The 12,536-nt window shown below is 50.0% G+C and overlaps 2 protein-coding genes across 2 annotated transcripts; one reads left to right on the top strand and one right to left on the bottom strand.

The window, feature by feature from the left end:
• Nucleotides 1-677: 677 nt before the first annotated feature.
• LOC135828662 (uncharacterized) lies at nucleotides 678-4,756 on the bottom strand. The gene is made up of 3 exons (XM_065341087.1): nucleotides 3,967-4,756; nucleotides 2,789-3,075; nucleotides 678-1,847 (listed from the first exon to the last, which is right to left on the bottom strand). The coding sequence occupies exons 1-3, from the start codon at nucleotides 4,186-4,188 to the stop codon at nucleotides 1,097-1,099; spliced, it is 1,260 nt and encodes a 419-aa protein (XP_065197159.1). The 5' UTR covers nucleotides 4,189-4,756; the 3' UTR covers nucleotides 678-1,096.
• A 2,882-nt stretch (nucleotides 4,757-7,638) lies between these two features.
• On the top strand, nucleotides 7,639-12,377 carry LOC135828247 (uncharacterized). The gene is made up of 3 exons (XM_065340697.1): nucleotides 7,639-8,676; nucleotides 9,406-9,698; nucleotides 10,831-12,377. The coding sequence occupies exons 1-3, from the start codon at nucleotides 8,461-8,463 to the stop codon at nucleotides 11,522-11,524; spliced, it is 1,203 nt and encodes a 400-aa protein (XP_065196769.1). The 5' UTR covers nucleotides 7,639-8,460; the 3' UTR covers nucleotides 11,525-12,377.
• Nucleotides 12,378-12,536: the final 159 nt, after the last annotated feature.

Below are 12,536 nucleotides of genomic sequence, written 5' to 3'. Positions count from 1 at the left end.
GAACCGTAGGAAACCTCGAATCCAGGCTGCTGGATCATCGTTTCACTACGTAATGCAGGCGGCGCGCCGCACAAGGCACCGCGCCGCACAAGGCACCCATACCTCAGAGGTCAGAGATGCACACTCTTGGGCTTATCATAGCTAAAAGTATCATCAAAATGGGGCATTTTCGCAAGGGAAATACACCTGAGAGAATGATGACAAAACCCCTTGTATTGGGATCGACTTGGAGAGTTGGGGTCGGTCTTTACACTCTCCTTGCAGAGCAGGGATTCAGTAGGTTGTTACCATGGTCATAATCATGTTACTCCTGAAACAGTATACAATTAATAATAATATCAGTAAGATGGAGCTATAGGGGTCAACAAAAAAGATGACACAATCAGTTGAGCTTTGTCTACACAGTTTTAGATAAGAGGAAACCTTGGGAATACCGGTACACTGCATTGTTCAGCCTTGTGTGTGTGTTCGGAATAATTATAATAATTATTATGTTTGGATAATGCCTCCTCAGTATTGAGTGCTCTCAGTACACTGGGTGCATCGTCCGGCTTTTGAATAATTAGAACGGTTTCCCCGGCAACTTGGGGTTTGAATTTTTAAAGGACTCCACAAAGTCCTGATTGTAGTGTGGAGCACTGTCCAGAAAGAATGACTCAATTAAGAAAAAACGAAACTTCAACTTGCAACCGGTTTTGTCTCTTTATAATAGGCCATTGCAATAGAATGATAGTGATTTGTCTCCGCTCTTGATGGTACTGAGCTAGCTCTGTCAGCATGTGTATCTTGGTCAGTCATATACTGAGTAGCGGTGAGGTGACATGTAACAACAACGTGGCCAGGTTCCGAGCGACTCCAGGTCTGCGATCCTGTACATTGAGATGGTCACAATAACACATTGTAACAAATTGCCGATCATGGCGTACAGGTTGGTCAGGTCTTCTCTCTGGAGCTTAATCAGTTGTGCTCCTCTCTCTGTGCCCCAGTTCTCCACTGTACACATACACACATTATGTGTGTGCATGGCGGCGGCCTCGCCAACAGCAAGCTGAGCACGATAATGTTCATTACGGTGGCATGCCTTCTCCAGCCAGTACTAACTGGCAGGGTGTATATGGGCATGTGACGAGGCGGCATTTCTGACCGACTGGTACGTCGGCGGAGGAGTCGAATGGCGTGGACTCGCTTCGTCAGCTGGTGTCGGCGGTGGCGGCGGGGTGGGGTACACGTCGGTCGACGAGTAGCTCGGCGGGGAGTTTCGACACAACGGGTGGTACTTCGGCAATGGCGAGTCTCGGGGAGCGGCGGCGTTGATGAGTGGCGCCCGTTCCGATACGGTCTCCGCGGGTAACAGCACCGCCGCCATCGCTCTCCGCTGCTTGCGATCATGACGTACACAGAGCACCGCCATGGCTATGAGCACTGTGCTGACACCGCCGAACACGCCCATGTACATGCTCTCGCGGGGCACGTAGCCGAGCCCGGGCGTGAAGGTTTGGAGCATATCAGTCGAGTTGGGCGCCACGAACAGGGCATAGCGCTGGCTGCTGAACGGCAGCGGGGAGTCGCAGCCCGACATGCTGACGTCGGCAAAGTCACACTGCGTCTCCAGACTGGCCGTGTCGTATAGAGACCGACTGACGTCCAGTCGGATCTCAAAGTGGCCGGTCACGCCGGTGATGCGGCGATCGCGTGCCACGACAAAGTAGTACACGTACTCCTTGCTGACGCTGCCGTTGAACACTACAACGCTCTCCGCTATGCCGTGCTGCGGCGTATAGCGATAGCCGGCGATGGAGAAGTTGTGCCTGTTGTTCTCGTCCCGGTTCACCCAGTTACGGAATTGCCTGCAGCAACACACAGCAGCATGGAGAGTGGAATGGAATATAGACACGTATGTGCATGGAAAAGTACACACACGCACATACACGCATGTGTGCGTACACATACACATGTATACACACACAGCCATGCACGCATGTATGCACACGTACACACACATCACACACACACACACACACACACACACACACACACACACAAACACACATACACACACACAAAGAAGCAGAAACTCGTTAAACTATGAGAAAAGAACTAGCAAGACCAGCAGCAGTAAGTGCTAGATCATCTTGTGGGGGATAGAACACGCAACACCAGGCGTGCATCTGGTGTGATATTGCCCGTAACACCAATGATGTACACACAGTCTAGTGGAGTGAGTGCTGGTAGGCATTGAGCGCCGTTCACCTGTAGAGATCGTTGACCTGTGAGCACGAGGCTGCACTGATCCAGGTCGCAAACCTGACTCACACGATCGGATTTCATTGATCGGCATCGTACATGTAAAGTGAGAAACTGTCGCTAGAGATTAAATTTCGCTATTTTCGCGACCACCACACATTTCCGAATATAAATCGCCGCGGACTGCTGTGTGCATTGATATTTGACGGTACAAGATCCAACTGAGTAGATGAGATCGCGAAAGTTTCTCATCGTGAACCAGCGCAATTCTTGCGCGCCGCGAAACTTTACCGTTTTTACAGTACACAGTGGACGTACAGTAAGACGTGGGTGTGCCGGACTCTGTACCAAGCGAAATCTTGTATCGTTCGGACAAAATTTTCATGCACCAAAGTGCTGTGGATTGAACGTGTATCCCCGGATCAAGCAGAATCCTGTGATATCAGGGCAGTTTGCGCTGCACCAAGGGCGTCCGTCCGGTTAGGGCACGTTTTACTCTAGTGATTATGGTGGCTGAACATAAACATTTTTAAAGGCCACTTACGCGTCGCCTCGAATCAGGTAGAACTCAAAGTTATCCTTCGTCGTGACGGTCATCGTTGCACTCGACGGCGGAATGAGATTGAAACTCCAGAACTGGGAATCGTCCCACATGATGAGGGCGCTCGTTTCCATAGTGAAGTTGTCTCGTCTGGGCCGGATGGACGGGCGCTGGGACAGTATGTACGCCTTCACGCTCTCCGAATCATCGCCTTTGCTGCTGAACTGCACGCCGCGGTTCCAGACGGTGTCGAGCGTGACCAGTCGCGTCGCCCGCGGGCTCAAGTCCACCTAGGCGCGGAAGAAGCAGAGACAACACGGAGGGAGTTAGCTACAGTTGCGCTCGGTGAAATCCGACCCAAAGTTCATATGTGCCGCCTTCAACCTGCACAGGGGGGGGTTAAGGCTAAATGTATAGATGAGGGTGCATGAGTGTACAGAAATCACCATTCATTATGATCGACATGGTCCAGGGACTTTGAAGGTCGAAACAGCTTGTACCCTTGGATATAACATACTTTTGCATCGGATGTAAACTTCTATTTTGAGGACCCGCATGCGTATAGTGCTGCTCAACGAAACCAAGATTGCATAACCCCCAAGAGTGTGCAACTCGACTGTATGTGCTGTCCCGACAGAATTTCAAGTTGACGTCATTTTTATGATGCAATGTGCACTGTACACGGATTATGAGACGAACCCGGAACCTGTGGTGGGCCAAAGCCCACCTGATCCCGTACAAACGTGTGATGCGTCGACATCCGAACACATGTTGTAAATCACTGGTGCAAGGAGCATCGCATCAAAATTTCATAAATTCAACTTGAAATTCTGTCGAGACAGCAGGGTATGTGGGAGTTGCACACTCTTGGGGGGATATGTACTCTTGATGAAACCCAATCCCGTGTCTGTGAGCCAAGTAAGTTAGTTTGCACCCTGCACCCAGTTCACATCCCAGTACACGTATTTGCAGGTCCAGGGTTAGTACTGGGATGCACTGCACCGGACGGCGTGGCGTTCGCTCCCTTGATGGGATTTCATCGAGTAACACGGCAGATTACCTTTTCGGATATTGAGAACCTCGGATATTCAGTACTTCGGACATTAAGTACATAATTGATGTTTATGTTCCTCTGAGTTACGTTATAGTGAATTTTCCCTGTACGACGAAGTGCTCCTTACCGATCGTTCATTGAAGACGACCACTAGCAGCATGATGGGTACGATTGCACAGGCAAAGATCAGAACCAGCAGGAAGGCACCGCAAAGGCACGGAAAGCGGCATCTCCTGCCGCCGCCGTGGTGAAGCGAGTGGTAGTCGCTGTGAAATCCTCCAGCTCCTACTCGGGGTCGTCGTCCTCCTGCACCGGATCCACCATGACGGTGTCCTCCGCTGTGGGGCATTGCGCTGCACACACAGAGGCACACACTCGCTCTCGCTCGCTCACTTCACCTCTTCTGAATCGCTGGCTATCTGGCCCAGGGAAGGTGATTTCTTATGTCGTCGGAGAGGACTCAACTAATACTTCACTGTGTACAGGGACAGTGCGACAGTTCAGTCTCAGTCCATGAACAACAGGAGGAGCAGGTATGAAAACAAACGCGGTTTCTGGATCCAAAACGAAATGCTTCCAAGATCCTGAGGTAAGTCGGCGACACTTCGGTCCCTTCACGGCTTCAGCAGAATGAATGGCGCAGCAGACAGACTGTGTTGCAAACTCACTCGCACTCACTCGTCCCGTGTGTAGCGCCTAGCGCCGTAGCGCGCGGTGGACCGGTGGCGACCAGAACTGAAGTGAAGCTAGTACAGGAGATCGAGATCAACCGGCCTGCCGAGCGATGTGGAGCGTCGTCCACGCAAACACTGCACTGAAACAGTGACCTACAAAGACTACAACTAATTACTTACACAGTACAAGTAAGTGTAGTAGAATCTCACCTACACGATAAGCTACAGGACTTCTGAAATGGAAAAGCGTAACCATGGTAACTGGTTGAGTGTGAATGAAAATGAAAAAAAGCCGGCTGAAAGTATGAATGAAAAACTAAGACAGTACAAGACGCGTCTAGTTTTTACACCGTTGCCAATGGCGACTTGGAGCGTGTGGACTGATCTTTGACTTTGATAAAGAAAGTAAGTAGTTCACTGTCGCTGTTTCAGCTTTCTTCAGTTTCTTCAACGGCCTGTTTTCTTGCAGGTAGACGCGTCCTCTCTGTGATTTACACAGCACGGCAGTCCAGCTGAAGTGTATACGTAGTAAAAGCTGCTCTGTCTGGAGGGCAGTTGAGTTGTTTTGGTGAAGAGTGTGTGACTGCACTAGCTTGCAGCCTGAGCAAGTAACCTGTCGGCCATACCTCAGTGACAAGCAGTGTGTCAAGACTGTGGCTCAGTCTGAGTCAGTGACGCGGCACGCAGCTCTCAGCTATGGCCCACGCTCTGAGTACAGACTCAGTCCACCAACATTATTTTTACCATTCCGTGCAACTGCTTCAGCTGCAGTATTACCATGAATCATGCATGATTACTCCCTGGCCTAGGCCTAGCAGTAGCACAGAACTTCAGAAGGCGCTAGCCTACACTACTGCGGATACTCCAGAATGATGTGGGGGTGCCGAGACACAACCTGTCCTATTTCTACAGGAAAACGGTGCAGAGACGCAGGTCTAGAGAAGCTGTCGACTGCGGAGCCTAGCCTGGGCGGTAAGCTGGTAAGACGTCTGCGATTGGATCATGTCAGTCTGCAGCTGAAATTGCGGAGTGTCACGTGCAGTGATGGATGACTACACCGCTTGTCCAGGCCAGATTTTGTAATTGTAGTGTAAATTTTTATACTTGCCATACCTAGCCTATGGCCCAGGTCCATTGGCATTGGCATTGGCATTGAGTTCGTAGTTGTGTGGGTTCAGTGTGTTGCCAGTAAGTAAAATCCGGCGTCATGACCATGGACCATGCTCACTGCACGTTCAGTGCTCAGTGTGGTGCACAGCCCTGTCTCTCCCAGGCTGTCCCCAACAAGACTTACAATGTAGTTTAATATGATATCCAGTTCATGTCACCGAATTTCATTTGCTATTGCTCACCTCAGGCACTGTATTTTTAGAGGTTGCAGCACAAGCTTACAAAAGGCAGAAGGAAACTTTTAAAATTCGGTTTGCACCGCCGGCAAGGGGCATGTTGGTTGTGCCCGTGGATACCTGGGAACCACTAAAATGTTTGTAGATAGGCACTAGTAGCAGCACACTCCATCAGTACATCACTTTCACACATTCCCTTGTTCTGAACATTCTTCTTGTGTGTTGAGGACTTCTGTGCTAGGTGTATATTATCTGTTCCAAGAGGAAGGTGTGGTTGATACAATAAGATTCGAAGCAGCATAGAGCTAGAAATGCTTTCTCAGGCCCATGACGCTCGGAAATTAGACCGGGGGGGGGGGGGGGGCTCTCGGCCCTGTAGCCGACCGGGGACCGCACCACCACCCCTCGTGAGCTGGCTCGGGCCTGCCACATCATGCATTGTTGTTTTGGGAACCACTAACAAGGGTGTGTCGAAGTAAGCACCTCTGCCTCTGGTACCGAGCACTGAGCAGGTCATCGAGTAGTATCCAATCATCAGACACTACTGTGTTACCCCGGCAACTATACAACCAGGGTTAGCTCTTGGCGGATAATGCTCAGGGCGGAACTGATACTTGGCACGTTTTTCTGGTATGCTTCATGCATGTTTGGTATGTGGGTAAAGAAATGGAGCAGAATTCAAGGAAGTGCCTGCCTTAATTCAAAGGTTTGTATGCTTTTGAAGTAGTTATGCCGGTTTCACTCCTTTTCAAGCAGAATCGGCCAATATTTTTGGGGCGCTTTGCCCCAAGCCCCCCCCCCCCCTCCCTCCCCTCTCTCTCTTTCTCTTTCTTCACGCTCCCTCCCCCCCCCCCTCTCTCTCTCTCTCTCTCTCTCTCTCTCTCTCTCTCTCTCTCTCTCTCTCTCTCCGCTCTCTTTCCCTCTCTCCCTCCGCTCTCTCCTCAGAACCCCCATGATCAGCATTTTCGCCGATATATTCATTACACTGACGGTATCCCAACTCCTTAATTACCAGGTGTTGTATGCCTAGATCTATTTCCTTAGCCTATCCTCGATTATTTTGGATCCAGCGGTTTTGTGGCACACTGATTATAGCCATGTGTCGTCTCCATTCTTGTGCAATCATGCATATGTAGGTTGGTTCTCTTCATGTTCATGTTATTGTGACCTATTTCATAGATGTTGGTTGCCTTGTTGTTTTCTCTCCCCTCTCCTCTCACCCAAGCCATTCTGCATAAGCGAAGCTGTGGACGCAGCATACTGCTGCTACACTTCAACGCGGGAATGCGTATAAAAAATAAATAATAATATCCTCGATTAACTGCTCCCTCTGCATAAAGTTGTCATTTCATTCTTCTTGCAGGAGATCCCCTCGATAGGCCAAAAGCCTTTGGGAAATCCTTAAATATAATACAATATTGCATACAATACAATGCATTGATTGTGTATGATAACATGTATCATGTCGGCATTGCATTTGGAGTCGGACATGTTGACAGCTCATCTTGAAGGGGAAATGATCACTTTGCTCGCCAATGATGGGGACTGCCAGATGATCATTCTGTTTATGTCATGTGGCTCATCAGGAATGACATCATTAGATTCATTATGACATTTAAAAATTTTGGTGGGATTACTAAAACGAGGCCACTATCATCGACTGTCCACATGGTCCACTTGCAGGCTAGAAAAGACTATGTCTATGGAGCACTGGTGTATGGTGAAGTGTAGTGCACGTGAAAGGTACATGGCGGTCAACAGGAAATAGGGCGAAAGGACTTCGAGCAGCCCGGCAGCAATGAAAGCACGATCGAGTACCCTGCACTGCCATGTCTGTGCATGTGCCATGACGTTTGGTGTTGTATGACTAGTGCCAAGAGCACCTAACCCCCCATAGGGCCATACTCTTGGTAGTGCTGCGAATCATACAGAACATACCGGTATCACAGATAAGAGCGTCTAGACAATCATAATCATTACCGGTCTCTGCTATCGCCCATCAAAATGATGTTAGATGTACGCTACCTTGAGTTTTGAATCGAAATAAATGTGAGAAGGTACATGACAAAACGTCGTTGATATGAACCCATGCTAGTTGAAAGTACTAGTTCAGTGCAAGCTGCAGCACTTGAAATATTTGTCCAGAGTGACAGTGACTGAGTTCCATCTTAGAATCCTAGCTTTTGGATCCAGCCAAGAAGTGCTCCGGAGATTTTCGGGACGTAGACTCAAACTTTGCGGTGCAGCAAGCCGCAGGCGCAGGTGAAACAACTGACGGGAGATTCGTCAGACTCGGCAGCAAATCTGAATTGTTTTCAGGACTGAAATAATTCGTCGGCTCAGGCGGTACAGCAAGCCACCGTAGATCTACGTGCAGTCTACATACGCTGCAGCAATAGCTGCTCCTCGCCCTCGCGGCCTCGGTAGATCTGTAGCTAGGTCCAGCGTTTACGGCCTTGGTAGTGGCTTTCCAGACAGATTTCATTGAAAAGGCAACCAATATTTTATTTTTTTACTGCTGTTACTTGCTTGCGCCGATCTGAGGCTGAGAAAGCACCCAGGCTGTAACTGGGAGTGGGTGTAGAGCCGACCAGCGTAAGCATGCCTCACGGTGGAGGTCATCGTGGGGGTGGCGGCGGAGGTTATCACGGTGGTGGCGGATACCATCATCACCACCACCATCACGGACACGGTCGTGGTGGTCGTCGCGGCCGCTGCAGCTTTCTGTGCTGCTTCGCCTGGTGCTACGCGGCTTTGATATTCGGCTGCTTGATCACGCCTCTGATTCTAGCCTTCAGCACGTTCGGCACAAAAACAGTAAGTAGTTGGTTCACTTTACAGATCGGAGGTGTACGGTAGAACATGTTGGTGATTCATACAGATGAATAATACAATAGCACATACATGTAGTATTGGGTATACCCTGCCCTTCCAGACAAATCCACTAGCTGAAGCAGCCCTGTTAGGGGCCGTCCGTAAATATCGAACTTTTTTCACCAAACGAATTATTTTAGTTTAGACCCAACCCCTCCCTCGAAGGCCTCCCTCCCCCTCAGAACGTAAAAATTGTTGACATATACATGCATATACAACAAAAGTCGCAAGTGTGTCACTGCTCCTATGACCATGTACATGTATCGAAGTTTTCTGAAACGAAATTGGTCAACCCCTCCCACCCCATAACGAAATTATTTCGTTTCGTGAAAAAAGTTCGATAATTATGGACGACCCCTTAGCTTGTTCCGCTAACGTCATGATAATAATTATTGTCCTGGATTGCTCGATTATCACTCTATTTGCACGCACGACCGTATGTACTTGTGCCGCGTTTGTGCAAGCTCGTACACACGTACATGTATGTGCGTATTCATGCCTGTTTGTGTGTATTTTGTGTATGTACACGCCGTGTGTGTTCACGTGTGTACGTACGTGACATGTATTCATGTGTGTGTGTGTGTGTGTGTGTATGTGTGTGTGCCACACATTTGCTTCCGTTCGCGCATCCATTCCGACATTGATCTGCCTGTGCTGCGTTTGTCGTATCAGTACGAGTTAAGTCCTCGCGCCACACGGCTGGTCAGCCTCAACACAATCTTCAACGACTGGGTGACACTGTCGACAAAGGACACGCTCTCTCAGGCTGCCAAGATGAACGCCTACGTCGTCTCCGCTAAGCCGCCGGTCCTGCCGACGCCCGACAATTTCACACTGAGCGTGAACCGGTCTATGTATTGGGACGACTACGAGTTTTGGAGTTTCTATCTCATCGTACCGTCCCGGGCGGAGCTCAACATCACCACGAAGGACAGCTTTGAGTTCTACCTCATCCAAGGAGATGAGTAAGTACTGGGTGACCAATTGGTCTGGGGTTACTTGTCCTCTTGGGTCACCGTCCCTGATCTAGGGTTCCCTGTTTCCGGTCTGGGGTAGCGTGTCCCTGATATGGGGTTACTTGTCCCTGCTCTGGGGTTACTTGTCTCAGATCTAGGGTTAACTTTCCCTGATCTTGGGTAACTTTTCTCAGATCTGAGGATATTGAGTGAGGTGATGCCCAAGAGGGAGGGGAGTGTCATGAGATTTGGTGCAAGGCACCGCAAGCTCACGAAAAGCTTTCATAATCTATACCAGCGTGTATTAGTGCGTATTTTGTGTGTGTGTTCAGGCAAGAAAGGGTTTGCTCCCCACACCGGAGCTCGCGCTATTCCGCCGACTTTACTTGACACTTGACTGACTCACGACTGCCATCCAGAGCACACGAGAAGTCCATCGAACCTTCGACTCGGCAAACCTGCAAGAAAGCACCACTCCCTGCTCAATACACAGTGTTTCGGGGAATTCACCCCTCATCAGTTGAGCTTGAGTAGGCTGAGGAAGATTGTGCCTGAAGAGCACCACTTATATAGTGCTCTCCAGGTACAAACATCACCAGGGATACAAACTTACAGAGACGCTCCGCTTCCAGCGCGATAAACACCTCGTGAACACCAGATAGCAGCGTGAGTCAGTGTCGCTCCTGGACGGTGAGACCAGACGTTGAGGACCCTCGGTCATTCGCAACGCTGTCACCTCCAAACCAACTAGTCGCAAGCCCGCGCTGGGCTTGTGTACAGGCAACTTCGCTTATAACGACACTCGGCGGGGCATCAAAAAAGTGTCCTTATTCGCGAAGTGTCGTTATACCCGAAGTCTCATTATGTATTACAGTGGGATGGGACTTTGCTCTGGGCATGGAAATTCTGTCGTTATTCGCGAATTGTCGTTATATCCGCACTCGTTATTAGCGAAGTTGACTGTATGTGTGTGTGTGTGTGTGTGTGTGTGTGTGTGTGCGCGCGTGTGTATGCATATAATGTGTGTATGTGTCTGTCTGTCTGTCGGTCTGCCTGTGTGTGTGTGTGTGTGTGTGTGTGTGTGTGTGTGTGTGTGTGTATGCGTGCATGTTTCCACGTGCTGTGTGTTTTCCCGGCGCAGCGCCTTCAAACAGTGGAAGGACGGCAACTACGAGGGAAAGTACACGGCCACGCACACCTACTCCGGCTCAACGGACAGTCGCGTGCACGACGTGCGTGCGTTCAGCGGTGACGTACCACACGACGACATGTACTACTTTGTCGTGTCGCGCGACAGGCACCGCACAGCGCACCTCGGCCACTTCGTCGTCACGTTGGACGTGCAGCGTTCGCTGTACGACACCAACCTGACCACCTCACTTCTGGCAGAGTGCACGCTGGCGTCGAAGGACCGGCCGACTAACTGCACCACGTCCCTGTCGTATCGCAGCACCGGCTACGCACTCTTCGAAGGGCCCGAGCTGACGAACGTGACGGACATGGAGACGACGTACAGCGGGCAGGTCACGTATTCGTCTCGCGTGGGTCTCTACGTGGGCGCGTTTGGCGGTCCTCCACTCACTCTAACTGCCGTCCTAATCATACTTGGATTCATTGCGATGAAACCATTTAAGTTCGGCTCTAGCAGCAGCAGTAGCTCTCGTCCCGTCACCGTCACACGGACCGAGACCTCTCCGCTGGTCGGTGCGGCAGAGTCAACCGAGCCGTCCGCTCCACCGAGCTACGTTGCCACGGCACCGGTAGTGCCGCAGCCGACCAACGCCATGTACCCACCACCGCCCAGCTATGCTTCGCTCTCCAAGACGTACGGTTAGGAGGTAACGCAATGCATCAATGTACAGCGCTTGTCAATGACGTAATTTCGTAGCATAAACACCCCACACAGCCACACAGCCACCTGGGCATGGTCGTCTGGGGTGTTGAACACAGTGCATTCCTGAACCCAGCGTACTACTCACATGCATTACTCATACCTCCCATATTTGGCAATGCACATTGGCCTCATGGCACGAGACATCAATGTACAGTGCTGCTCAAAGAAGCCCGGTCGCGTGAGTCAAGTTTGTGCCCTGCACCATTTCGCCGCCAGGTGTTCGCAGATTTAGGGCTGCGCAGTGCCCGGCGCGTGCTAGAGCGACTCCGACTGGATTTCATCGAGCAGCATAACTGTACCTATTGCTCATGTTGCTACTGCTGGTGATAATGACGGTGCAGGTAGTGTGCAGCATCATCACTACATGCAATGCGTGCAGTGAATGTCAAGCATCGTACACTCCGTGCCTTTCTGTTCTGCTGTGTGGCAATGAGCTCCCGTTCACGTGCTGCGGGGAAGAACTCAAAGCATGCTCAGATTGACGTCCGTTCGCTTCTTTCAGTTGATATCCTCCGGACTGTGTATAATGATCCTTCTTATTTTCGAAACTATCTTTCTGATCCTTATCTACGTATTTCTTTATTGCCGTTTATAATGTTTCCTCGCACGCATACGCAAAAGCACAGCTGCACACAAAAACGTTTTTAAATTAATGCACATAATATTATTTGCTCTGGACCTGCTGGCTGGAGTCCATATTGAATTTATTTGAAAAGTTAAAAATGAAAACTGTGCTTTTTTTGCTGGCACATTTCTCACGTTCTGACTTCAATGATCTGTGAGCTCCTCATGCATAGCGAGTGTATGATGATGGTCTCCTCATTTCCAGAGAAGGGCTATACAGAGTCCATAGAAATGGAATTCTCCTGTCGGTTTTTGAAAGCCCAGTTTTTGGCTGTACAGTATATTAGGAGGGTCCTTGATGCTTGAGGCTGCATGGTGGCGTTCCTACG

This window comes from Sycon ciliatum, chromosome 12 (assembly GCF_964019385.1).
Source record: "Sycon ciliatum chromosome 12, ocSycCili1.1, whole genome shotgun sequence".
Lineage (NCBI taxonomy): Eukaryota > Metazoa > Porifera > Calcarea > Leucosolenida > Sycettidae > Sycon > Sycon ciliatum.
The sequence above is the reverse complement of the archived record's forward strand: the minus strand, read 5'-3'. Positions and strand labels throughout refer to the sequence as shown.

Bases quoted from the DNA above. Each gene is read 5' to 3' on its own strand.
- LOC135828662 (XM_065341087.1), bottom strand. From the start codon at position 4,188: ATGCCCCACAGCGGAGGACACCGTCATGGTGGATCCGGTGCAGGAGGA. The intron at 3,076-3,966 runs GTAAGGAGCACT...TTCCGCGCCTAG, and splicing joins TCGTCTTCAATGAACGATCG to GTGGACTTGAGCCCGCGGGC. The intron at 1,848-2,788 runs GTAAGTGGCCTT...GTGTTGCTGCAG, and splicing joins TACCTGATTCGAGGCGACGC to GCAATTCCGTAACTGGGTGA.
- LOC135828247 (XM_065340697.1), top strand. From the start codon at position 8,461: ATGCCTCACGGTGGAGGTCATCGTGGGGGTGGCGGCGGAGGTTATCAC. The intron at 8,677-9,405 runs GTAAGTAGTTGG...TTGTCGTATCAG, and splicing joins GCACGTTCGGCACAAAAACA to TACGAGTTAAGTCCTCGCGC. The intron at 9,699-10,830 runs GTAAGTACTGGG...TTCCCGGCGCAG, and splicing joins TACCTCATCCAAGGAGATGA to CGCCTTCAAACAGTGGAAGG.